This window comes from Platalea leucorodia (genome assembly GCF_965183815.1).
Source record: "Platalea leucorodia genome assembly, chromosome: 5".
Classification (NCBI taxonomy): Eukaryota; Metazoa; Chordata; class Aves; order Pelecaniformes; family Threskiornithidae; genus Platalea; species Platalea leucorodia.
In genome coordinates, this window is record NC_138827.1 from 50,663,921 (window position 1) to 50,690,291 (window position 26,371).

The 26,371-nt window shown below is 51.0% G+C and overlaps 2 protein-coding genes across 4 annotated transcripts in view; one reads left to right on the forward strand and one right to left on the reverse strand.

The window, feature by feature from the left end:
* RNASEL (ribonuclease L) overlaps positions 1 to 4,205 on the forward strand; it is a 47,625-nt gene extending 43,420 nt beyond the window's left edge. For 2 of the 3 annotated variants that reach the window (XM_082312617.1, XM_082312616.1), the window contains 5 exons: positions 145 to 233; positions 648 to 838; positions 943 to 1,051; positions 1,846 to 1,967; positions 3,067 to 4,205. In XM_082312617.1, coding sequence (XP_082168743.1) covers positions 145 to 233; positions 648 to 838; positions 943 to 1,051; positions 1,846 to 1,967; positions 3,067 to 3,202 — 647 coding nt within the window. In that variant the 3' untranslated portion in view covers positions 3,203 to 4,205. The remainder of the gene's footprint in view (positions 1 to 144; positions 234 to 647; positions 839 to 942; positions 1,052 to 1,845; positions 1,968 to 3,066) is intronic. The other variant, XM_082312618.1, reaches the window with a different exon arrangement.
* A 3,358-nt stretch (positions 4,206 to 7,563) lies between these two features.
* RGSL1 (regulator of G protein signaling like 1) lies at positions 7,564 to 26,102 on the reverse strand (the record flags this gene model as incomplete). The annotated part of the gene is made up of 22 exons (XM_082311421.1): positions 7,564 to 7,638; positions 7,930 to 7,994; positions 8,120 to 8,215; positions 10,749 to 10,861; positions 11,028 to 11,152; positions 11,796 to 11,934; positions 12,680 to 12,860; positions 13,902 to 14,031; positions 14,481 to 14,577; positions 15,091 to 15,208; positions 15,691 to 15,884; positions 17,213 to 17,324; positions 17,739 to 17,846; positions 18,527 to 18,758; positions 20,541 to 20,603; positions 21,151 to 22,112; positions 22,290 to 22,451; positions 22,789 to 22,893; positions 23,897 to 24,026; positions 24,799 to 24,873; positions 25,148 to 25,230; positions 26,090 to 26,102. The coding sequence occupies 22 exons, from the start codon at positions 26,100 to 26,102 to the stop codon at positions 7,564 to 7,566; spliced, it is 3,378 nt and encodes a 1,125-aa protein (XP_082167547.1).
* Between the last annotated feature and the right edge of the window lie 269 nt (positions 26,103 to 26,371).

The window sequence follows — 26,371 nt, forward strand, 5'->3', positions numbered from 1 at the left end:
CTTTCCAGAGCTTTGCACACAGATCAACCCAGAGCAGATCTCTTCACAATTTGTTTTCTAAAGAAGGGGGCATCCAGAAGTCAGTGACAGACTGTATCAAGGTTTTGCACTATTATTTGCTAACAGTTTCTCTTATTTCCTCAGATTTAGGTGGCAAAATTTACTTGGCGGACTTTGATAATAAAAGAAAGTTGATTGAAGGCAAAAAAGAGCTTGTAAACTCAGATTTAGAGGTAACTTCCCTGCGAATCAATGTATGGTTTCAAACTTCAGGTTCTCTGATATTTTCTGTTGCTGTGAATCCTAGGGGAAGCCTTTCTGCATCCTCAACTAGAAAACATCTTGATTTTTGGGAAAGCCTGTATAACAATAGGTCCTGCATAAGAATGATAATGATTAGGATACAAGGCTGTGGCTGGTGCTGGGATATCTGGAGATACCCTGTGAGCATGATTATGGTGCCTGTCTTCTCTGTCTTTGTGCACACAGCTTCAAAGTTTGTGTTTGTGTCTGTATACTTCTGGACACCTATAGGTGCATGTGTGTGTTCACATACATAGTCTGCTCATTTAGGAACACCAGTCCTCTTCCATTTGGTAAGAAGTTTCATGCACCTGGCACGTGAGCAGTGATGTATTTCTTCGCAGGCCCTCAGCAGGCTCGTGCTGTATGTTTTAACAGGGGGTAGGAAACCCCTTCAGCAAGTCAGTATCGAGGATTTGGCTGCTGATTCCCCAGATCATAAGGAGGCTCTGGACCTTGTCAGCAGCCTGGTCTCTCATGATGAACGAGGCTTGGAAGACTTGAGCAAACATCCCTATTTCTGGAGCAAACAGACGTAGGTCCTGGGGGTACAAAGGAAAAGCTTTTGGTACAGGACTTGCCTCTAGTGCTGGGAACAGCAATGTCTTGTTGCAGCTAACAAAGCTCCTTGTTCCACAGCAGGTTCAAGTTCCTGAAGAATATATGGAATAAAATCAAAGATCTCAGCAACCGAAAAGCTATCTTTCAAGCTCCTGAAAGTTTTCCTTACCCGTCGTGGACCAAGAAGGTAATCCTCTTCTCTTTGGATGGATACGAGGTTTGAGGTAGACTTTCAGGCAGAAGCTTTTCCCAAGTGTTTCACAGGCCCTGTTTAAAACCATAACTGGAAAAAGTAGCCCCATGGAAATACAGATAACTGGGGGAAACAGTTAAAGCTAAGCAACGTAGTCAAAATACACCATACTAAAGACACTGATGCTAAAGGGAACTTCTGTTGACTGGGGTGGTAGTAGGGTATGGTTGTTATAGAATTAACTGGAAAATCTTCAAGGGTGTTTATTGGTAACCCCTTAAGACAAGGACCTCTGGCCCTTGTTGCCAGCAGATTTCTGGCAAAAGTGTTTTGTTAGATTGGCTCAAAAGCAGTGAGACCAGGCCTGCTTTTGCAGGTAGCATCCTGGAAAGACATGCTGCATCATTTGAGATCTGACAGCGTCAGTTCAGTATGGCAGTCTCTGTGGCCCTCTGAACAGTGGCACAGTTGAATCAAGAATCCTGAGTCCCTCCTGCCCTCCAGGCACACATGAAAATCTCCTGTGCCATGTTGACAGTCCTAATATGAATGTCATGCCTTGGCAAGGCAGAGGAGGAAACACTTAGCAGAATCAGGGGCTCTGTATGGCACATGCCCTGCAGAGTGAACTCTTCTGCTCATGTTGGGAAATATGCTTTTAAGGATCACAAGATTTGTCCATGCAAGATGATGCCTCTGCAGAAAGGCAGCGGCTGTGGTGAGTAGAAGTAGATGTGCTTCTTTCGTGGTGTGTGAAGGGCAGAGAATAATCGATGTGCTTTTTTCAGATTGACACATGTGTTCTGAAAATCATGGAAAATCCTGGGAAAGTAGGACCATTCAGATACAGCAATGATGTTATCGACCTACTGAGGCTCATGAGAAACCTGGATGAACACCCAGATAGGAGGTACATGTTCACATCCTTGTCCCTGCTGCAGTTGCGTTGCAGGGAGCATCTGGGTATCTGCAAGCGTCAGTGAGTTTGAGAGTAAAATCTTCTTCAGATGGTGTTCCAGAAGGGTGAACACAACCAGGATGTGGGAGATAGTTGCTCTAATGAGATGAGCTTTAATGGACTACGTCCTCTGGTGGTGCAATAGTGTGTGAAAGGTTGTCACAGCAGCAAGCAGTCTGGAGTGAGCCCTCAATATCACCTTCCTGAGGGTAAGAAAAGGAACTTAGCTCACAGGATTAGACCTCAGACTTTGAAGCAAAATCTGACTCCCAGATACTTTCCCACATCACTCCCAGAACATCCTCAACCAGAGCCTTTTGCTCCAGAGGAATAGCAGGAGCTTCAGAGAACTGGTGGCAGCTCCCTCTGCACCCTTGCCTTTGCAGAGCAGCCTGTGGGGTGGAGAGGTGTCTGTGACAGCTAGGGCAGGTCGTGGCTCTACAGCAGAGGATACTGTGAATGTGTCCTTCTGGGCTGTTATTTTTGCTGCAGGCTGGTGTTTCTTGCCATAACTCCAGGAAGGTTTTTAGATCACTCTTAAATATTTGTATCATCCTTTATACCTTTGAAAAGCCTGCTTATCTGCCTTGCTAGTATTTCCAAAGTGCTGATGTTTACTGTGCTGAAGTGGTTTGAGATACAGATCAGGGAGCACCGGTCCTGTTAGAAGATCCTGTTAGGAGGTCTTGACTCCTAAAAAGCTGCCAGAGTCTCCAACCCTCTATAGTCATGAGTGCTTACATGTGAGGTTAGAGGTGGTGTTAGCTCCTAGTGATGGTTTCACTGAGGCTGGTGGCCAGCACTGCTCTTCAGTGAAGATGCAGGTGGGATTAGGCAGATGGAGGTGTTAGAGGAATAGTGAAGAAATGGATTGAGGAGCTTAGGGAAGGTATAGAGAAGTTGCATCTCAAGGATTTCTTAGGAAACCTTCCTGTGTTATCAGAAAGCCTCTGGAATGACTTTTTCTCTGCAAGGGAGGAACCAGGGCATCCTGGACGCTTGACTCCTTGGGCAAGCTTTAAAAATCCATTTTGGTTTTGTTCTCTTTCAGGATCAGCAAGAAAATAGGAGACCATGCTGAGTATTTCTTGAAGCTTTTCCCGGCACTTACCATTTATGTCTATAACAGTTTACGCCAGAATCCTGTATACAGTCACTTTGCAGGCATTCAGGACCCTTCTCTGTAGGATGTCATTGCCTCATATCCCATGCCTGAACTCACCATCACTGCCTCCTTTTATTCCCTATTTCTTCATCTTCAAAAGAGTTGAAGAAAGTGGGTAGGGAGATGGGAGAGAGCATGTGCAGGGACAGAGACTTAGACTAAGAAATGAAAGATGCTTCAGAAGTGTTTGGTGTAAAAACCACGGGCTTTGAAAAGGAACCACGTTGAGTGCCAGTCCAGGTCCCCCTTGACTACCTCTGTCCCTCTGGGCTTAGCTGTCTCTGTGAGGTAGAGATCAAGGCCCTGTTCCTTATGGAGAGCAGGGAGATGTGGGACAGCCCCCGTATACCCAATGCATCTGGCAAGCAGGAGAAGAGCTCAGCCATTGCCAGACAACGTGGGACCCTCTGATAAAGGAAAAGTAGCTCGAGCTCCCTGCTAGGGCCAATATTCCCTACAGCTTGCACTGATGAGCTGCTCATCTACCCCTAGAAAGACAGGGATTCTCTTTTCAGTCTTTTTGAAACACAGCAGCCAGAAAATGAGATGCCTAGGCAATGGTCTGGCTGCAGAGTTGCCCTTGGCCCGTTATCACTCTGATCTGGTAGAGGCACGCTCAGGCCAGCCTGCTGGGACCTGAAGGACGACTTCTGGGTGACGCAGGAGATGTTCCCATGAGGAATGGCCATAAGGAGCACGATCCCACAAAACTCTGCTGCTGTGAGTAGTCCTGACTCACCTGAAAAAGGTTGCTGATGTCAAAGAGACTGCAGGGACCCGTTCCCAACCTTGCAGGCTGGGTCTGCAAGGCAGGGCTACGCACAAGCACTCCCTGTCTCCAAAACAGGGCTGCTGGTGGTGTATCACTGTCCTCCTGCCAGACTCTGCTCCCTTGCACAGAGCTGGTGCCTATACAGCTGTAGCATGCAGCCAGCTCAGAGCTTTGGTATTGGAGGCTGGGTGGCACAAACCTGAAATGCTACGGCATGCAATGTGTGTCTGATTGTCCAAGGGCTTACTTGTTTGTCGGCTAATGCTCTGATTTGCACAATGATTATATGTTGCTTGCAGAAATATTTTTCAGCTGTTGAAAAGATTTTTAATTTTTTTCAAACTGAGATTGTTATTCTTTTAATTAGCCTATGGAGAACCAAACTTGGAATAAACTTGCCTGGAAAACTGACTCTTACTATGCTCATTTATGAATGATGTCCCCCATCCCCTCTGCACAGAAAGAGAGAGTCTGCAGCACTATAAAATACCCAAAAGGCTGGGGTTTTTAGCCTCCTGTGGAAGTGCCTCTTGGTTGTTTAGGTGAGGTGGTGGATGGTTTTATCACTGCTCAGATGAATTGCTTCTGGCCCATACAGGTGTCTGATGGGAGAAGATGTTGGGAAGTACTGAAGGCTTCCTGTCCTCGGAAGCAAGCTCTCTCTTGTGAAATAATGGGCTGAATGGTGAAGTTTTTTGCAATTTTTTTGTGGAGTGGAGGTGAGGTTTTTGTGGATGAGTTGAGGTGTGAAGATGAGCATCAATGCTTGCACATGAGTGTTTGCGTACACATAAAACTCGGGGGGTGGATGTGTTTGACCCATCTCCTCTACCAATGAATGGCTTCCCAGAATGCATCATTGAGCCCCATGCATCTCTTTCTTTAGCTGTGTGTGCTTATAGATGTATGTACCTGCAAACCAGCAGGCATTGCTGTGCATGAGTTGGGTTGCAGACTGCCACGTGTGTGCTTGTGGCTCATGAGGTCCATGTGCCAGCCTGCATCAGTGGCCCTGGCTCAGAGCAGAGGTCCTTCTCATGGTCTTGGGAACCTTTTAAAATACATAAATTTAACAACAAGAAAGCTTGACTATGCAACTGTTGATGAGGTACCGTTAGAGAAAATGCAACCAGGAGAATGCCGACTCCTCTTTTGTCAATACTTTTATTTTTTTCTTTCCTCCCTGCTGTTTTTTTTCTGTTGTTCTCTGTCTTTTTTGTGCCCAGAAAGCAGGAGGACACCCAGAGATGGCATGTCTGGGTCTCAGCAGTGTGGGGAGCAGGGGTGCTGTGGGGAGCACAGTGGCTCTGTGTTGCAGCAGCATGTTTCTGCTCTTGCATGACGAGAGATGAGGCTGTGGGGTGGGCTCCTTCAGCCTGTTGTAAAAATGTCATGTTTCCAGCTTGCTTCAACCTTTGCATCTTCTTGCATCGCTCTGTTGTTTCGCTAAAGGGCTGTGACCTGGCAGCCTTAAAAGGCTGTGGAAAGGCCTTCCTGAAAGCAGAGAGCACTCCAGGATGTCCAAACCAGAGCAATGATTAAACCTGTGGAGGCTGTGACTTGTCTCTTGGGCAATCAGGCTGCTGGGAAGAATTTCCAGGGAAGGCTGGTGTGGTCTGCAGGGCTGTGTCCTGCTTTCCGAGAAGCCAGAAGTTCCAGCAGGTTGGTGTCAGAGGAGAAACTTGATCCATGCATGGTATCTGCAAAGCTTATTGCTCACGAAGCATCAGGCCACTGGAAGAGGCGGGGATGCAGTACTGGGACCAACACTGGGGAAAACACCAGGCTGCCTCTCCTCCTCACAGGGTTGGGGAGGATGGGTGAGTGCCCAGCAAGAGGCTGGGCAGGATGGAAAACCAGTGGCAAGGACAGCTGGACTGGTAACTGAGTGGTATGGCAGGGCCTGATGTCACAGCCTGGGGACAAACGTGTCCTGGGGAGCAGAGCCAGCTGCCAGAATTAGTGCTACTTGATGTGCTGATGGCTCCCAGCATCAGTGCCCATCTGGTAGGTGCTGCCTGCCTTTGCCTTGTACAGGCAGGCTTGCAGACCATGCATGGTGCCCAAGGGCATGCTGATTTGGCCCTACACGCTACATTCCCCTGCTGTCACGCCTGTATGTTGTGCATTTGCTGGGCCTCTGCCTTTTTCCCCTGCTACTGCTGTTTGATCCCAGGGGCAGCTGGCTCAACCTGATGGATGGGATCAGGTGCTCTCCATCCTGTCACTTGTGTGCTGAGGACATGCTTGTGTGCACAGGGATGGCCCCAGGTCAATGTGTCTCATCTGCTGCACTGGGGGGGGGAAAAAATGTCTGCAGAAGCAGTGGAGTGAAGATGGGTCTTAGCTGCGGTTTTGCTGTGATGAGCTTCAGGCACATCTGTGAAGCCTTCTAGGGACCAGGCTCAGCTGGGCTCAGGCTGCAGAACCTGAAGCATTAGTGCAAAGCACACAAAAATGCAGCTAGCTTTTGGGGCAAAATCAAGTTACAGCACAAGGGCAATTTTGAGAAGCTGGTCACAGCCCAGGTTGGAGTGTCATCAGCTTCCTACCAAGTGCCTCATTTATAGAAACATTGTTGGACTTTGGGTTTGTTTGGTTTTTTGATCCTCCAGAATCAAAGCATTGATAATCCTAATTGACAAATATGAAACATGTCGTCATCTGCCTTAAATGCTCCTGTGTTATTCCCAGGATTCAGCCTTCTAGGATTTGAGGGTTAAAAAGTAGCTAAAAATAGCTCAAAAGTTACAAAGCTGAGAGCTTGCAAGGGAGCTGTCAGAGGCAAGGTGTGATAAAGGTCATGGTCTTTTCTTCATGAGGTCCAAAGAACATTTGGGATTTTTGCAATGGTGCAAAATTGCTTCCTGGTGACTCGGCAAAGCCACTCTGACCCAGTTTCACCTGGGGAAAATGAAGGTCTTTCTTTGATATGATTTGGTTATGCTTTGTAAACATAACTGGCTTTTAAAAAAACATGCCAAGGCCCCAAGTCAGGCATGACCTGATTTTGATTGGAAAAAATCAGAAAGGCTCTGGCAAGACAGGCACTGTCTCACCACCCAGGGACAGCTGAGTAGTAAAACCAGGTGGGGTCCCTTAGCCTTGCCACCCACAGGAGGTATTTAATTTGTGTGGAAAGCATGGAGGGGTGAGGAGCTGAGGCAAGGCTGTAAGGCATGCTGAGCAGAGGAAAGCAATCCCGTGAGAAGCACGGCTCCCTGCGCAGTGGGGCTCCGGGGACCAGTGGTCTTTGAGGACCCTCATCCTCAGGCAGAGTATTTACTGTGGCTGCTTTCTGGCTTTAAGCACCTTCCAAATGTCTTGTAAAAAGACCTCAAAGGTGGTGTTGTGCTGTGCACCCAGTGTTATTCATTTACACTGTTACTGGGTCCCAGCTATGGGCAATACAGTGTTCTACAGATACACGACCATCGTGTGGACAAGGGTTTCTCCTTGGCTGGAAATGGGTCCTGGCACATCCCTGCCATGGTCACAGAGGTGCAAGCTGCTGCGGTGTGTTACCAGGCAGGCTGGAGGATGCTGTGAGCTGCTTTATTTTTAGGTCTTATTGCTGATTAAGTGCAAACTATGCAGTGTGTCCAGGCTGCTCAGCTTTCTTGGAGCACACCCCTGTCCTGCTCAGTGTTGACGGTAGGTTGGGAGGTCTGTCCTTCCCTTGGTGCCTGCAGGGAAGGGAGAGATGTTGCATCAGTGGCCACTGCTGATGGAGGCAGGGCATGGGTGATCAGGGATGAACAGCACTGCTGTGTGCTCCCGGGGGGTGTTCAGGGCATGGAGAGGTGCAGCAACTGTGGATTTTCTGTGAATGTTACTGGAGATTGTGGGGGTGACCAGCATCCTGCACAGACCCACCCAGTTGGCCTTTGGGTTTTAAGGGGAGTCATAGCTCTGCTGCTCCATGTGCTTGTGCTGATGTGGTTTGGGGGAGGTAGACTGCCTCTGCAACCACCTACCTGCTCTGTAGGACAGGAGGCAGACTTGCTGAATGAGACCCTTTTCTCAAGACTTTTATCTGAATCTGAGAAAAACAACATGTACAAACTTCCTATCATGGACCGATGCAGGGAGCCCTAAAGCCCAGCTACCACCCCAGATCCGGAGCTCCCCTTGAGAGCAGGAGCACCCCTTTCAGCCCTGGCTCACCTTTTTGCTCCTCCAATGGCTCCATTTTCTTCTGGGGATGCGGCAGCAGGATCTGGACCCCTTTCAGCAGCGTGAAGACGATGATGGTGTGATTGCCTGGTGAGGGAGAAGAGATGAAGTGGTACTGTGTGGCAAGTGCTCCGATGGCAAATGAGGGAGGACAGCAGGATGTGCTGTCCCCTTTGAATCCCATGGAGCTTGTACGGAGGTCAAGGAAGGGTGACTGAGCAAGGACATGAGTTACCATGTTTCGGGGCTGCAGGGCAGGGGTGACATGTTCCACCCTGGCTTTGCTGCAGGGTTGGGGGGCCCTGGGTGGCAGATGGAAGGCTTGCAAGGAAATGGCATTTGGAGAGACGGGGGGACGTGTGCGCACAGCTGCCCCCACGCACAGATGCGCGCTCAGCTTTGTGTCCGCAGGGGTGGTGTCTCCCAAGGGGAGCTCCATGCTAATGCCCATGAAGTGGGGTGGAGGCAGTATGTCCAGTCTCAGCAGGACCGGCCCCTCTGCTCTGTGTAAAGGCACAGACAGTGCCACAGTGACGCCTGGTGATGGGAGATGGATTCATGTCTGGCACCTTCCCAGCCATGCACGCACTGCGTCTGCGCGAAGCAGCAACCCTCAAAATAAGACAAAAGCAAGACGTGGGCGATAGCAGGTTTTCTCTGGAATTACAGGTATTTTCCCTAGCAATTTTAGTGCCTTTTAAAGACAACATAGCCATTTTTTCCCAGCTGAAAAGCCAGCTTTTTATCTAAAGGTCAGAAAAGCAAGGTCCTTAGATAAAGGTCATCGGTGAAAGTGTGATAAGGTGCAGAAAATTGTCCAAGCAAAAGGTGGCATGGGCATTAGCACAGTCAGAAACAGCAGCTATTTTTGGGTTGCATGCTGATTTGGTTTGCTCCTCTCTGACAGTCAGGGTGCTGCAGTCAGGGCTGCCTGCGAGCTGGCAGGCAATGCAGCGCAGGAGCCAGCCTGTGCTGCACCCCGCGGGTACAGCTCTGCCCTACCAAGGCGTGATGGCATCTGCCCCTTCCTACTTAACCAGGCTGAACGTGCCAGCCACACGGGCAGGAGAAATGAGACGGGTCTGAGAGATCACACACCTCTTCCCATGACACACCGCTGGAGCTGAGGGATTTTATCTGCCTGGCTCTGGTTATTCGTCCCTGTGAGGTGCTACAAGGAACTGTGGCTTGAGGACAAGAGGTGTCCCAGGGACATTCACTGCAGGATTATTGCCCATGTGAGAAAGACCGCAGTCTTTTCTACATGATCCCCAGCTGTCTCTCTAGAGCAGTATCTCAGTGCACTTGCTCTCTGAGGCTCTGTGTAGTTAAATACAGCCTGCGCTGCTTAGGCAGCGGTGGGACTGTCCTAGCCCTTGCAACAGTGTGCACTGATTGAACCTTTCTCTCTCCCCACCGTTTTCCTGAAGACCTTGGCAAACACATGTCTTTGTCCCAGGTAACACAGCAGGTAACTTCTGTGTAACATGACCCTTCTGGCTTGTGGCTAGCTGGGAACACACGTGTGATGGATTAGGTTTTGTCTGGTTTTTTTCTGGTGGCAACAGGCTTTTGCATTAAAACAGCTATGTTTGAGAAGGCCCTAGAAGTGCGGTGAGGCTCTGCAGCAAGGTGGAGACTCAAGCTGAACATTGGATGTTATCCAGGGGAACACCCAAGGTGTGGGGTGGTTTGAGCTAATACATGTGGCTTGGCAGTCTTGGAGCAGACCAACACGGGGATCTGTTACTCCAGCTCGGCTGCAGAGCTGTAGCTCAAGCACCTGCCTGTAGGTATCAAAATCTTATAACTCTGCTGATTTTTAACCAGAACTTGACAGTGATAAATGACAGGGAGCAGAACATCGGCTTGTTGACACCCACTCGACCGTCAAAGCAAGATTAGTACATGCCTATTTTGGTTTCCCCTTTAATCAAAAATCAATTAGACAATTACCAAATGAATATTCAGCCAGGGAGCCAGGTTGTCAGGCAGATTGACAGCAATTAGCACCACTTTCTTTGTGTTTTGCAGTTTAGAGTTATTGTGTGTATTGAAACTAAACAAGTGGATGGGGGGGGGGGGGGGGAATATCTTTGTCTTTCCCCTTAGATGTCCTAGTAAGTGTCACCTCAAATCCTGATGAAACTTTTTCTCCATTCCAGATGTCCAAAGCATCCTGCATGTAATGCCACTGAGGCTGGTGTTTGGCTGCGTGGTTCTTCTCCTTTTCCTGCTCCCATCTGACTTGCAACCCAAAAGATTAGTTGCTTTATTTCTGTTTTAGGGTGTGTTTGGAGTATTTTTAACTTGGTTTTTGAAGTAAACAAGTTATGCAACAGCTCTTTGTTCATGAAGTCTCTGCACCCACTTCCCTATTGCCCAAAGAAATGTCTAAAAACCCACTGGGCAATTTTAACTGAATTTGAGGGGAAGGAATGGTTTCAAAGATGCTTCATTTTCTAATAGGCCTGCACCATGTATGTCCTCAAAGCTATGTGAAGCGGCTGTGTGAAGGGAGGAGTTTGGCTCTCTTAAGGAGAACCTCATGGGGCATCTCTGCACTGGAAGAACAAGCCTGAGGACAAATGTGGAGTAGGGGGACAGGCAGTCAGCTTACTTGGACTGTAGGCATCAGATGATTCGGAGGAGGTTTTTGTACTGGGCAAAGAGATTGGCACCCTGTCCTTTGCAGAGACCTGAAAGCTCCTCATCACCTTCCAGGTGCAGAACCTGTATGAGAAATACTGAAGACAGAAAACCTCCAAGCAGACATCTACAGCTGAGCTCCTGGGGAGTGTCTCATCTGCATTTCCATCATGTCAGAGGAACAGGTGGCTGGAGAAAGAGGCTGGCATCCACAGAGCCTCTGCCACCTTGGGAGAAAGGAGATAGCTACCTTCTCCAGAAGTGCATCAGGATGGGGAAGATGGTGACCTTGGCCCTGTGGTAGAGGAGACGGTTCAGTAGCCCCTTGGAAGATAAACTCCAGATTAAATCTCTCTCTTCTTCAGAGATGTTTACCTGGCCACAGAAGAGACCTTGGTTAACCAAAGCAGTTTGTGGCACTCCTGGTGCGCCCTAGAGCCATGTTTCTCTCCCTGACCCACCTTGCATTTCAGCAGTCTCTAAGAAGAGATGCTAGTTATGTCCTAGCTGACTGTCCCAGGTACAAGGGTGGGATCTCCCCTGGATTTCTATGGAAAGCACTGTGCTGTGCTTTCCAAAGGGAAGACAGGCAGAGCCATGGCTACTATAGGGGAAGAGGTGGATGCAGTGGGGAGGGATGATGGTGACATTGACATCTGGAGACTAAAAGGCCTGAACTGGTGGAGTGCAGCACCCATCCTGGTGCTTCAGCCCTGGCATTTCTCTAGCAGGTAGAGGATTTCACCATCTTGTCCACGCACTTGTTCTCAATCCATATGGGTCAAGTGGTAGCGTGGGTCTGGTGGTGGATCAGTTCCCATCCCATGGAGCCCAAGTGGAGGTCCCAAGCTCCAGAGCATGCTCTGAAGCTTCACAGCATGCTTGGCTGGAGCAGATCCAAACTTCTGCCCGGTTCCCCTTTCCCCACAACTCACAAGCTCACAGCTGCAATGCAATGGTCTTAAGCAATGAGCAGACAGCAGCCTTCAGCCTTCCTGGGCGGGTCCCAGCATCTTACCCTCAATTTGGGGGGAATATCGGAGTTCAAGAAGAGTTTGCTGATGATGGCAACTTTCCTTTTGAGAAAGGCAACTTCCTTTTCTGTCTGCATGGTGTGGGCTGCCAGAGCTTCAACTGAATCAGCCAGCCTGGAAAACCTGCAAAGGCATGTGGGGTCTTGCTCTGAGACAAGTGCTCTGACTGCTAGGCTAGACAGTCATGGTCTGTCTTAGCTCTGTATTTACTGGGTCAGAAAAACCAACCCACAAGGTGTGGAACAGTGAAACAGGTGGGATGAAAAGCCACTTTCCTGTTCTATTGCCCTTGTGGTCATGGCATTCACCTGGAGGATGTGATGTTTGCCCTTCAGGAAAAGAGGGGGACTGAAACCTGGTCTTGCGCATGTTGTGGGTGTGTTGACTGTGGGGCTGTTGTGCATCAGCCATGGCTTGCTCTTACGGGTTTGTCAGGGGACTGGACAAGGTCAATGGAGAAATGCCACAATGGCATGTTAAGAAAGGTGTAGGAAAAATGTTAGATTGCTTGGGACTATCAAACCAAAAGTCCTTCTAGGATACCCAAACAGGAACCCTGAGACAGAGGACTTTTTGTGGTTGAAACGGAGGCTTTTGGGGGCTTCAGGGGCAGGTAACCATGAGCAGATTAGATGTAGGCAGCTACAAGGTGAGACTTTGGTTGTGTCTTTTTCTGCAATGTGACGTCCAGCCTTGCATAGACGTGCTGATAGTCTAGGGGTGGCAGCACAGACCTTAGTGTGTGCTAAGAAATCCATGGACCAGGCTTTATCCCCTGCTGAGAGATGGGTACTATCTGCAGGATGGGTTTGGGCCAGAGCCAAGGGAGACTGGTGATACCTGAGCACCTGGTGGAAAGGGAACTTACTTGTTGATCTCCAGATAAAAGCGGAGGTCATCGACGAGGAAGTTGATGGTAATGAGCTGGCTGTTAAACATGTGGCGTTTCACTAGTACCACCTCCTTGTCTGGTGGGGTGCTGGCGGAGGCCATGTGGGAGTGGAAATTGCTCACCGTGCTGCTGCTCTGAATCGAGCTGATGGGCAAGTCTGAGAGAGGGAAAGAGCTGTTGTGTCCTGCTTCTCCCAGCACTGGGTTTGAGGCCAGCTGGGCATCTGATGCTGAGCTATACGCTACTCCTTCACCTTGCCTGTGCTTGCTTTTCCTGCATGCAAGTAATTTGCTGAGGGTCTTTTTACCTAGGTAGACTACAGCCTTCCTGCAGCCAGGCTTTCCAGGGAATTCGTACCCATTCAGTGTGCAGCCTTCTTCCTAGCTTAGTAACCTCCTCCATCCATCCTCCTCTTTGCACCCATGGAGTGCTTATGTTCATTGTTTTCATAGGGGACGGCCACAGTACAGGAGATCAAAAGTCTGCCTGTCTGCCTTACCGTTATCCTGTCTCTGACAGAGGCCAGAAGCAGATAACTAGTGAGAAGGAAAGGTAAAACATCAGTGTTACTTCCCCCATATACAATATTCTCCAGCTTCCAAACATTTTCATTTCCAGGGACTTCTTGATCTAGATGGGGTTTCTGTGTATTTAGCAATTTCAGTGGATTTCTTTTCTAACAGCTTTTCCAGCCTCCTCTCAAACCTGTGTGTAAACTTTCAGGATCTACATCCTTTGGCAAAGCACTCTGTAGTTCATCTCCCTGTTGCACGAAAAACCATCTCCATTTGATTATTTTTGGCCTGTGTCGCCTTAGCTTCATTTAGTGCCTCCTTTTTTTGTGGAAGAGATGCAAACTTGCACATACATTATTGCTTGAGAGACATGCAACAGCATCATGGGGCACCTGCATCAGAAAACCAGATATTGCATGAATGTGTATGTGTGCATGTTGCCTGTGTAAAATTCTGGACCTCATCTCCCAACTCCAGCACCTAAGTGTGCAGATTTGGGCACAGCAATATCTGGCATCCTGAGACACCTGCTCTCCTGGCTCTTTATATGCCTCCAGCAAAGAAAACTAAGTCAGCATATGGGGATGGGAGATGAGCCACAGGTTTCCTCCGCTTACTTCTCTGCCTAAACCCAGGACTATCTTGGGGAGGGAGGAGAGGGGGTGGCAGGAGTCTAGCCATACTTTCCTCCTCATTTTCTAGTTCCTGCCGGAGAAACTCCTCAAACTCTGCACGGTGTTGATCATCGTCCATCTCCCTCCGGAACTTGCAGATGCTCTTGACGATGTCTTGAATGGCATACCAAGCCCACCGCTGTGGAGACATGGCACAGCTTGCGTCAGCCAGCGGCACAGCCCTGGGGAGCCAGCCCCTGGCTGCAGCAATAGGGCTTGCTCCCAGACAGAGCCCTTCCATTTGGACCCACCACTGTGAGCTGGAGCACCAGAGCCCAGCCTTGGCAGTGGGATCTGTGACCCAGCCATCATCTTTGCTTTCCAGTAGTCCTGGGTTTCACTGGTGGCTATAGGTGATAGTGTGAATCACTTGGCTAGTCCTGCCTAAATCTGGTGGAGTTTGCATGGAGCAGGACTCCAGAGCCTGTAGGAGTGAGACTTTTACCTATCAATCAGCTGCCTTTTTGCAACCCTCCAAGTGTGACTCCCTCACCCTATTCATGTGAGCACCGCTTGACCCACAGCATCTCCTCTCTTTCTTGCCTGGATAACATCCTCAGCCTGCCAGCAGAGAGGATCTTTCCTTACCAGCTTGTTTGTCCTGAAGTTCCCGGTCCCATGCTGCAAACGAAGGTTAGACTTAGGTGTATCACTTGGGGGGAACAGGTCCTGGTACTCTTTAAACCTGCCAGATGGGAGATCAGAGAGAGAGCATCAAGGGCAGCCAGATGCATGAGAGCAGTGGTTTGGTGGGAGGGTGGCTAAGTAGGGGGAGCAGCTGATGGGCATAGCCCTGGCATTGGGGTCCCACAAGACTTCTGTTCCTGGAGGAGGTTGGAGAAAGGGATAGAGGGCTGGATCCCCTCCCTTGGGCTCTGTTCTTGCATGTAGCAGGCTTGGGAGTGTCCACCCTGCTCATCTGCAGCGCATTTCCTGCTCCAGCCCAGCACTCTGCAAGCCCAACAGTGATTTGATCCCCATGGTACAAGCCCTGCTGGCCTTGCACAGGTAAATGCATCAGCAGCTGCAACAGCAGTTTTGCTGGGGTGAGGGTCTGGCTGGGATTTTGATGCACTGACTGATAGTTCATAGGGAAATATGTTTGCAGCAGTTGCTGTCTGTCACCTTGGGGTTCCCATGGGAAGGATGTGTTTGTGTAACCACTGGGCTTAGGAACCAGCTCAACCCAGGTCCTCACCATCGCTTTTCCATTGCTTTCTGGACGAAGATCTGTGCTGTCATCAACATGAAGGGGCTGACTACTTCGGCCTCACTTATTTCTCTGATGATAGAAGTGTGGCAGTCTAGCCGCTCCTCTGGAAGAGAAGTGCGGTCACTGCCTGCCCCTGTCAGCCACCCCTGAGCCACCATGACATCTCTTCCTACCCTCACATCTGCAGGTGTCACCCTGTCCCATCTCTGCCTCTCCTGTCTGCTGTTTGCCAAATTTGGTTGTCTCATCCCTTTTCCTTTCTATACTGTGCTAATTGCTTACTTTGGGAGTGAAGCTGTGACTCCAAGAGCACCTAAAGGAGGCAAGATAGGGAAGAGCTATTTCTGCCACTGCAGGAATTGTGTGTTGCAGGTCTTGGTCAGTAGATCCTGCCAAAGAAGTAGACCACCTTCCTAGAAATATAAGTGGCAGTGGAAGGCCTCAGCAAATAAATGCTCCACTGGATGGGAAAGGAGAATTGGCAGGTGCCTGCAAGAGGATATAAAATCTGCAACCAGCATCCTGCTCAGGGAAAAGAGGCTTTAATCATGAATGGAGTAAAGTGCAGGGTGGAAGGGTGCCTACCGGCTGGGATTTCAGCACGGAAATGATTTCTGACAATGCTGTTAATGAGGAAGCTCTTCATCTTGGGGTTGGTCTCTGCAACTAGCTTCTCCACAGCCATCCAGAAACGCAGTGGTTCATCTGCATTGCGCTCCATGAGGAACTGCTTGAAGAACTCCAGGTGAGCAGGGTTGTGCAGTATTTTCATGAAGTGCCTGTGGAGGAGGAGACACCAGGAGATGTGATCTCTGTGCCACCAGTGACCTGGAAAATAGCCAGGACCTCTGTGCTTCCTTCTCCAACAAGAGAGGGACACCTGCATAAGAGCCAGAAACGTGGATGAGCGATGCATGGGATCTGTGAAGCAGATAGGCCAGTAAAGGTACTGCTGGAGCACAGCCTCCCTTGTCTGTCTTGCCCACAGAATTGTTTAGGTTGGAAAAGACCTTTAAGATCATCATCCACCGAGCTGTTGGGAATCCGGGGCGGGGGGAATCTCCTGACAAGCTGTTTCTTTTCTGCCATAGGTGCACCTGCCCAACAGCTTTGCTGCCATGTATCCAAAGGAACTGGTCTCAGCCTGGAAAGGAGGCTTTACCCAGGAAGTCAAGGAGAAGGCAGGACTTTGGGTCTGTGATAGAGACCTCAGAACCTGCAAACAGACTGGGCAGCCCCGCAGAGACCAGGGAAGAGAGGCAAGTAAAGATGGGGCACCTGGAAGGACTAGTGGGAGGAGGAGGAGGTTGTGCTCCCCTCTGGCACTTGCTGAGAATAAACAATAATTTGCCACTGGATGGCAGAGGGCTTCATGCATTTGGCCATGGAGAGGGTGTTCTGGAGTGGAAAACCCTTGCCGCTTGCAACTGGTAGATCAGGAGATTATTGATAGATGTAAAGCCAGAGGACAGCTATATTGAAAAGATTGAGCAGAGCTTGGGAAAACCAGAGCTGGGAATGGACTGGGATTTTGCGTCATTTATGAGGTTAGCAAGCCGTTATTTGAAGATTAGTGGACTGGGTCAAATGACTGACTTTCACAATAAACAATAAGAGCTGCTCCTACTCCGGACTTGTTTCCCGGTTACCATTTATATCCCAATGTGGAGCTGTGAGGACTCATGCCTGGATGGAGTATTCCCAGGAGATGACATATAAGCCACATGAACATTCATGCAGTCAGCGAGTATAGAGATTTAAGTGTGGTCACAGAGTGATTTTAAGTGATTTTTCTGGGAATCTGAGAGCCACTCAGCTGTAGTACAGGTGGCATGCCAGGGAGTGATTGAGAATGAAGTGCATGAGACATGCACAAGATGTGAGGAGTAAATCTGAACTATGGGGTTGGGGGTGTGTTAAAACATTTTTCTCCTTTCCCTGGTAACGCTACAGTTCAGACCCACAGGCCACCCATGCCTACATCTGAGAGGGCCCAATGATGAAGCAGGGAGCAGTGGCACTACAGGAAAGCACTGGGAAAAATCTGCTTCCTGAAAGAGCGGAAGTAGCAAAAAACCGCAAAGCCCCGTGCTGCAAGGTGCCAGACCTGGGTCTTCTAGATGGCTTCTCTACTGCAACAGTGGTGGACTTTGTCACGCTTGATTCGGTTTTTCTCATGGGAACAGTCCTCTTCTTTCTCTTCTCGGGTTCAGCAGGGTCTGCCAACAGAACAGGGTTGGCCCCTTCCTCAGGTGACAGCCAGAGCCTGCCCACAGCTGTCCGCAGGGCAAAGGGCCCCAGAGTCACCATGCTGATGTCCACATGGTGAGCCTGGCTCAGGAGACACTGGGTGCTGTGGGAACTCTTCACCCCCGCATGGTTTGACCTCCTTGGCATATGCTTCAGAGAAGCCCTCCCACTCCCACCCTCTCTGGCTGGATTGACACCCCAAAACACATGCCTTTCAAAGGCGGCTAGGCCTCTCTCTCCTTCTGGAGATGTTCTACCAGATGATGGGATGCAAGCAGGGAAGACCTCTGCTTGTCCAGTCCCCTAAGGGTATGCTGGAGCACCTGCAAGGGTGCGATGGTTGGGAGCCCACCCTGCTTCTAGCCTGCTCAGAATGGACTCACCAAGTGATGGGCTTTTCAGACACAGAAGCTCATTTTCCTTGCTTGGACTACCCACAGCCAGCGAGGGTTTCTGAACAGCCAGCTCATTTGACATCATCTTCTGGGAGTCTGCATCACATAGAGAAGAGGGGACAGATCCCATGTTCATTCCTTCTGGCTATGACAGCCCTTCAGCACTTGCTCCGAGTGCTGTATTGTGATTGTTACTCACTTTTCCTTTCCTCTTGTGTATCCTGGTCCCATGGTCTACCAGTGACACTGCATTTCTCAGGTATGACCGAGGCCCCACAAGCTACCTAAGGGTTGCTACAGGTGACTGCTGTCACTCTCAGTGCACTGGCAGGTGCCCAGAAACTTGATGTCATTCTCAAAAGATGATGTGAGAAGACAAAGCTGAGGTGTTACACCAGCATGGCCAGTCCCAGCATCCACAGAAGGTCAAGATGTGGAAGTGGGGTGACAGTGGCTGTTGCTGGCTTTGGGTTTCAGTCACTTTGCTGCAGCCTCCATTTGATCTGGTGACCCAGGCCACTGCAGGGCTGTGGCATTTGGTGCCTCTGGTACTGGCAGGAGGGAGTTTGGCCCATAGGTCACTGCCAATGCTTCGATTACAGCTGATGGCTTGCTGATGGTTGCTGTCCCAACCCACTCCATGGTGGCCATGCCCTGTACTGCAATACAGCAATGCATCTGTGCGCTAGGGGCATTGGTCACCACGGGTGCACACAATATGCATTATCAGCCTTAGCCAACATGAGCCACAGCAGAAATTCAGAGCCTCCTCTTACCGTTGCTGCACAGGAAAGGTTCCACCTCTGCCTGGATGGAGCCCCCTCTCCGGAGGTCCCGAGTGGCAATTAATTTCCAGTGCTTGGAGGAGAGACGTGCCAAGTTCCTCGTGCCATGCAAGGCCTGGCTCAGCTTCAAGGACTGGTTTATCCGCTGGGACAGGAGGAAACATTCATCTTCCCCAACGGTGTGGCCTTGCATCTCAGGCATCGAGACATCGCTCTGTGGAGACTACAGCAAGAAGAGCAGAGGGTGATTGCACAGAGCACATACCCCATCTGAGGACCTGGTCCTGCACTGTACCAGATGGGCTAGCTGCACGTTTTACTGTGCCTTACAGTACAAACCTACCCAAGTTCGATCTCTGCTTTGGCTTTAAACTGTCTGGAAGAAATCTACATAAGCACGAAGCTCAGCATAGACCTTAAACCTACCCGTGCAGCTGCTTAAAGCTGGCTCTCATCTGCCTGCAGCTGGGACGTACCAGGGACATGCAGCAGGTCCCCCAGGTAGTCCAGAGAATGGCTTGCCAGCAAAGGGAGCAGCTTTCCTGAAGAGGTCAACATCCACTCAGAAGGGCTGAAAACAACCCTGAAGGTGTCGCTGCCAGACAGGTAACCTCGTGTGCCTTTTTGGTTGGCTGCTGTCCCTGGGACTGGCTCTGGCTGGTGCCCTGGGAGTGCCTCCCTCGCCCCCCACTGAGACCCTCCTGCAGGTTTTGGCCCTCCCCACTGGCAAGCAGTTTGCACGACTCACCAAGCAGCAGGGTCAGAGTGGCTGGTTTCTGACCGAGATACACGCTGCTGAGAGCAAGCACCAAAAATAGCCCTGCTAAGCCCCTGAGCAATTCCCCTGACATCAGTGCAGCGAGACCTGGGAGGAGTTTGGCTTAGGGGATGGTGCCTGCAGAGAGCATGGCCTCGACACCCACTGAAGTGCTAATTGCACTCCCAGACCAGGTCTGTGCTCTGAGGGATAATTTCCTTGACAAGAGATGCTTAAAAACCTGGGCAGCTAATTAACTTACAACTAATGAATCAGGGTCAGGAGCTGCCAGCTGACTTTTCCAAAATGCTCAGCTCTTACTGACTGAGATGCTGGTATCTCTGTGAGTCAGGTCTTTGGGGCCACTAGCTCTGACAGTCTCTCCTTACCGTTTCCAGGATTAGCTGCTGATTTTACATTGCAGTTTGGAGAAAAGCCTAACAGTTGAAGAACACTGTCTGCAGTGAGCAAAATCGTCTGCAGTTTGTGCAGGGATGCAGGTGGGATGCTCGGGGGTTTTGGTCTGAGAGAAGGTTTCCTAGTGTAAGGCTAGCATTTAGGATGTTGATAAACATGAGGTATTAGTAGGATTTCTGCTGCCAGGAGGGATAATAGTCCAGGAAGATGGGTGCTTGTATCATTCTGTTTTCTTAAATCATCCCTTTACACAGTGGAAAAAATATGTGGAAAACTTGAGTGCGGTTGAATCATAGGCTAAAAGGCTGCATGCCCTCTTGTCCCAGCGTGTTGGCCAGGCGCTTGTGCTGGGACAGGGACATACACATGTGTGTCTGCACATGAGTCACATTAACAGCAGTATTTGCTGTGGGCAAGGAAAAAAGGGGGAGAGTTAAATCCCAGAAGTGGGCAACCGTGAAGTAGTTACCCAGTGCACTGCCTGCTGCTGGTCTCGCCCCCATGTACCTCGAAAGACTGTTTAAGTTTCTCCCTGCTTTTGGGCCAGGTCATGGTCTGTCTCAGGGGTGCTCTTGCAGGGTGTGCCTGCAGCACTGCTGACTTACGGGATGCTGTGGTGGAAGAGCTGAGGATCGTTGCTCCAGGAAGCTGGAGCAGGGCAGGCTCTGCCCTATCGCTCTGCGGCAGCGTTGGCCAGGGGACACCACGGGATGTTGGACCACTGCAGCTAATGCTGGGCTTCTCCTCTCTCCCTCTCTCCAACTTTTCACATCCCCACTGGTGCCTGCACACCCCACAAGGATGCCCGTGTCCCCTCTGCATCCCCTTTACCATAAACTGGAGGAACGTCCTGTCATCGTCAGCCAGAAATTCCTCGTAGAAGCGGCAGAGCACCTGAGGAGAAGCAAAGGTGGGTTGTCCTCCGTCAGTGCTCCAGCAGCAACCTCCACCCTCCAGCCCCACTGTAGCCTGAGGTCGCAGTGGTGATGCCGTGGGCAGGTTACACCTCGCTGAGACACCCAGGACAGCTCTGCCAGGATGCACGTTGGTCCATTAGGCTGCTCAGAGGCTGCCCAGAAGGGTTTGGGTTATACAAGTGTTTTACTCGTGTTGTGCTGGAACCAGTGACTCAGATGCGAAAGGATGGCCACTGCCCTGCCACCCCCTGGCCCTTGGCATGGGCATCTAACAACTGAGGTCACCAGCTGCTAAATGACTGCTCACATCTGCTCCACTGCCCAGCAAACTAGTGAGGATGCTCCTCTCCACTGGCCTGGCACATCTTGGTCACTGGTTCCAGTGCAAGGTGTCTTGCGACTGGAAGTTTTTTTCCCTTCCTAATCTCTTTTCATCTTCATTTTCCAAATATCTCTCTTCTTAAACAGGGGTGCCAATGCCAGCTGTACCTCCCAGCCTGACCACTGCCAGCACTGCTCTGTACCTTGCAAATCTCCTTCTGGGCTCTGAATATCCAGGGGGAGAATTCTCCAGACATCAGATGGTTCCGCAAGCTCCTGAGAGTCCTGGTCTCCAAGGGAAGCTGCCGAATGGTGCCCTCCTCCAGGTAGGTCTTGCATATCTTCTCCCCGATCAAATGACGCAGGAAGAAACTGTTTTCTCTGCTGGGGTCCAGCACCATGGGCAGAAATTCCTCCAGGTCATGCCACAGCTCCAGGAGACGAGTCTCCACAGACCGGTCCTGGCGCTTCAAGAAGTCCCTGAAGGGTTGTCCCGCGCAGGTCTCGGCACTAAGGGCCCAGGGAAGGAAACTCAAGGTCTTGGGCTTTTTCAGGGATGGCAGCTGGACAAGGGGTGCAGAGGAACGCAGTTTAGAGAGGACTTTCTCTTCACAGAGTTCTTCCAGATGAAGGACCTGCTCTGCATTGGGTCTAGGTCTTTTGGGAGAGGTTGCTCCTCCTTTGCCTCCAAAGGCAGTCTTTGCAGGATGCTCTGACTGCTGAGGAATCGATCCCAAAGCATCCTTATCCAGACATGATTCCTTTGTGCTCCCAGCTGGCCCCGGCTGCCTCTCTGGTTGCACCTGAAAACTGGGCACCTTCATTTCTTGGGTGTCTCTTCCCTCCTTGACCAGGGTCCAGATCTCTGCTTTGGCCTTCTTGCTGCAGTAGGACTCTGACAAACCCTGGCTCCTTTTAATATGCATTGTGAAGAGATTCTCCGAAAAGCCTGAGGGCTCCTGTGATTTGGCCCGTAATAAACGCTCCTGATATTCCTGCAGCAGAGGCTGGCATGATTTCTCTTCCTCCATGCCCATCTTGCAGTGGATGAAGAATTTAGGGAGCCAGTAACTCTGAATCATAAAAAGGGCCCGTTCCTGCATCTTGCTTAGGATCTCCCTCCTGGTGCTGATGGGCTGAATGTGCCTGGTTTTCAGGAACGACCCTGAAGTGGAAGCAGGGGATTATCATGGGGTGGACTGGCTCCATCCAGACCTGTTTGTGCCAGGGGAGTTCCCCAGCCAAGCAAAGCTGGTGATGGTATCCCATCTCCCAGGGAGCATCCAGGACAGTCCACCTCGCTGGAAGGGCACTGCTCATCCCCAGGTCCCATGTTTCTTACCAGTGATGGTCCTGCAGAGAGTGACAATGCTGGAGCCTTCGCGCAGGTGAGTGGCTTTCAGCTTGTGGAGCAAGGACAGGTAGAGGTCCCTCTGCCTTGCATCTGACTCATCAAGCCCCAGGAGCCTTTCGGTGGTGAGCCAGAAGTTGATCAGTTCTTCCCCTATGGATCAGACAAGGGATGGGAGTTGGAGGGAGTCCCTGAAAGTCCCACTGATGAGCGAAGCAGCCTCTGTTTTTTTTAAAAAAAGAAAGAAGGAAAGATCGCCCGGATGAACCAAGGGGAACAGTGTAGAGAAGAGCCAGGGCTATGCATCTCCCCAGCGTGCAGCGCCCATGTTGGGGCTCTGCTGCTGGCTCATCTTCCAAAGCCGTGTCTGGGATCGCGGTGTCTCCTGTCACACTGGTGCTTACCCATGCCCTCAGCTCTGTGCCAGTGTCCTGCCAGACAGCTGGCCCACAGCTGGCTGAGAAGGGGCTGCAGAGTGCCCCGTGCCCACCTGCCATTCCTTGGATGAAGGCCCGAAAGCGCCACATGCCCTGGCTCCCGCTGATGCACTTCTCCAGCAGCCACTGGTCAGCACTTTGCCAGTTCAGCTGTTTTGCTGTCAGAGAGAGTGCAGAACATGGCATCGGCGGGGTGCATGCAGGAGCAGCCCCCAAGAAAGCCCTCCAGACCCCACCAGCATCCCCCCAGCCTCCCTGACACAGGCTGCCAGAGGGCAGCAGTGCTGTGAGCCAGGAGACCAGCAAATTGCACTGAAATGGGAGTTTTGGACAGGATTGTGGGATTGAGGTGGTGGTTGCAAGGATGCAGTACTCATGTTGTGATATCACTCATGTTGGTGATAGTCCACCCAGCTGTCGTGCCTCTTCCCCTTGCAAATGTCCATCTTTTTTGCCTATGTTTGGGACTTGCCCTCAACCTCCTTCAGCTTGAGGTTAAACCCAATTGGAGAAGAAGCAGCAATGCATTCAGAAACGGCACTGGAGCAAGCCTCGATGAATTGCTTATTTTTCTGAAATGAAAATCTGCATCCCCACTGCCATAGCATTCTTTTCAGTGGCCTTCCCTTACATTGACATGCAGGCTGACAAAAGCAGTTGGCTGGATGACATGGCTCATTTTGGGGGTAAACTGAGCACAATTCAGACTTGCTGCTGGTAGGACAGACCATGGCATAGGACTGTTTTCCCAGTGTAGGATCCATCAGATGAGGAGCGTATCGCAACGAAGTGGGAGAGCTCTGGGCACTCTGCATAGCAGCAAACCTGAAACACCAGGACCCCAGTTTCCCATGCCCAAGGATGCTCTCCAGCCCCACTCCACCCATGAACTGCATGGTAAACTCTGCTAAGCAGCTATTTCAGCTCAACTCTACAGAGGCAGCGAGCCTCTACTAACAGGGCTGTAGGGTAAAGCCCCGCTCATCCCGTGGAAACCCTGGGATCTGCTGCATCCCTAAAAATAGGACATGTGATGCCTTTTTAACCCAGAGCAGAGGCACGACCCACTGGGCAGGCACCAGGCAGTGACAGCCCCAGCAAGAGGAAGCCCTGCTGTGGCAGCGAAGCCGTTCCGATTTCCTCCGTGCCGCGATGACTCACCTGCTTCCCCCGACCGAATGAAACCCAGGAGCTTCTGGCAGAGGACGAGGTGGAGGCACAAGCTGGATTTGCAGAAGTGAGGCAGGCGGTGCTTTTCCAGCCAAGCCAGTAAAGCCGGGGGGCTGGGATCCTGCGTTGCACCCGCCGTGCCCAAGGAGAGGATTAGGCTGTGAGCAAGGAGCTGTCTCTTGCCTGGGGATTATGGTGAGTACTGGGCCCCTGCTATGGGGGAAGGAGGCAGGGGAAGGCGCCCTGTTGCTAGACAGCGATGTAAGCCATGCCGGTGCTGGGAATGAAGGGGGATACTCAAGCTATAGCCCCTGCCTGTATCCCTGTGCGCTCTGCCTGCAAACCTGGGAGGCCCGGTGCTGTGTGGCTGCCTGCAAGGCTGCCTCTCCTTGCAGCCTGCCTGCTTTCCCAGAGCCCAGGAGGAAGGCACAGCAGCTTTCCAGCAGCACTGAGAGGAGCAGGTTCCCTTTTGCTATGAGATCTGAGCACCGCAAACGGTGCTTGTGGCTGTGGGGAAGGGGGACATCCGTCGGGATGGCTGAGCCAGTTTGAGGATCAACAGGACCTTGGCTCCTGGTGAATTCAGGAGGAATACAGGACACGAGGGGCTGACATTCACGTCCTCCTTCCCTGCCACCACACACGGTCTCCTTAACTCCAGCTATCAATGTTTACTGAGTGCTGGATGGACCCCATAAGCTGTCCACACGCCAGGACTTTAAATGGCTTGTGCTCCTCCCAGGGCTCAAAAGCAAAATGATGCCTGGGTTTGAAATAATCCCCCAGCTGCACTAACAGGAGACTCAGAGAGTGGCCTTCGCAATGAGAAACCATCTCCCTCCCTCCCCTGCTCTGTGCCCTTCCTTCTTCCTCCTCACCCCCCATTTTCTCACCAGGCGGCTCGGCAGCTCTGGCCAGAGGTCCCACCGGCCCGTGCTGCTGATGTAAATGGGTGTCTGGCCAAAAACCTGTATCAAAAGGAAAGGGGAGAGCTGAAAGAGATGGAGGGTGGCAGGGGAGCCCAGAGCCCAGCTGTTCTAGTTAGTCTTCACTACAGAGAAGGGTATCATCTTTCTTTTCAGACCTCTACCTCCAAGCTGAGGTCCTCAGGTTTCCCTCATTTTCCAGCCTGAGTGTGGTGTATTCCCAATTTTCCTGGGGCGTCTAACACCACAGAAGCTGAAAGTTCACCTGAAAAGAGCTCAGAAAGGTCCCGGGCTTTATGGTGCGGAGTGGACTTACGGGAAGATTCAGAAACGTGTTGAAAAAGTCGACAAAAACATCATCTCTCAGCAGAAGCCCCATGTCTGTGGAGGCTATGGTTGCTACAAGGGAGAGAAAAGAAAGTTACCTGGGCTTTGTGTTGCCAAGTGTGACATAAATGTTAACCAGAAGATGGGGTTTGAGAGGCTGGACCAGAACAGCTCTAGGGGATGTGCAGTATGGGCTTGACCCATGCACACACGGGAGGATTTGAACCTGGGACAGTCCATGAAATTTGGGTCCCAGTGCACCCATGTGCTCTGGGTGGGTGGCATAGGAAATCACCAGGTTCAGCTGCATGCAGGAGCTGGAAAGTTCGAATGGCAGATTCCTAAATAGCGAAGTACATGGTTCATGGAGGCTGGGCACAAATGCAGTGGCATCCGTGGAGCAGGAGAAAGGAGCTGCTGTGGCTGGAGGGGACGAGGTGTGCTCCTCCACCTTACCCAGACAGCAGGCATAACCCTGCTATCACGGAGAGGAAATGTGTGCTGTGCGCTGGTGCTGCTGCTCCGGCCCCACTGCCTTGGTGCTCTGAGTCCTCTTGCTCAGGTTCTGGTAGCAAATTCCCCCAAATTAGCTGGCACCATCAGGCTGGGGGCAGGCTGTGGCTCTGGGTAGTGACAGTCACTGCAGACCCCCACCCCATCCACCCAGGACATCTAGGTAGTGTGCCAGTAGTGCCCAACACCTCCCACTATCCTGTGAAGTTTTATTTGTGTCTGAAAGATCTGGATGCAAGGGGGTGGGCTGGCATCAGCCTACTGATGGGTGGATGCCCTTGGAAATGTCCACTTGCGTTGAAGGCACAGATGTGTCACAGGGAGGACCCACGTTTCAGAAGCCTAATATTGCTTTTTCCCCACTGTCCCCTTTGGGGTGTGCTTAGAGGGGCTGAAGCCTCCAGCAAAGGTAACTCACCGGTGGCCGTCATGCTGCCGTGTCCCGGGGGTGTGTTCTGGAGTGCCATGCTGCTTGTGACACACCTGTCCTGGCAGGTCCTCGGGGACTGCAGGGTTCTCAGCACCTCCCTCTTTGCTGTCCTTCAGGGAAATGTCACTTTTCTAACCACCAGCCCTGCAAACGCACTTGGGCAGTCCTGAAATGAAACCCTTCCCTTCTCCTCACTTAAGCAAACTTCTTGCCTTCAAACCAGGTTCTTGGTAGCACCTCAGTACCGTGCATGGTTGCTGTCAGAGCGTC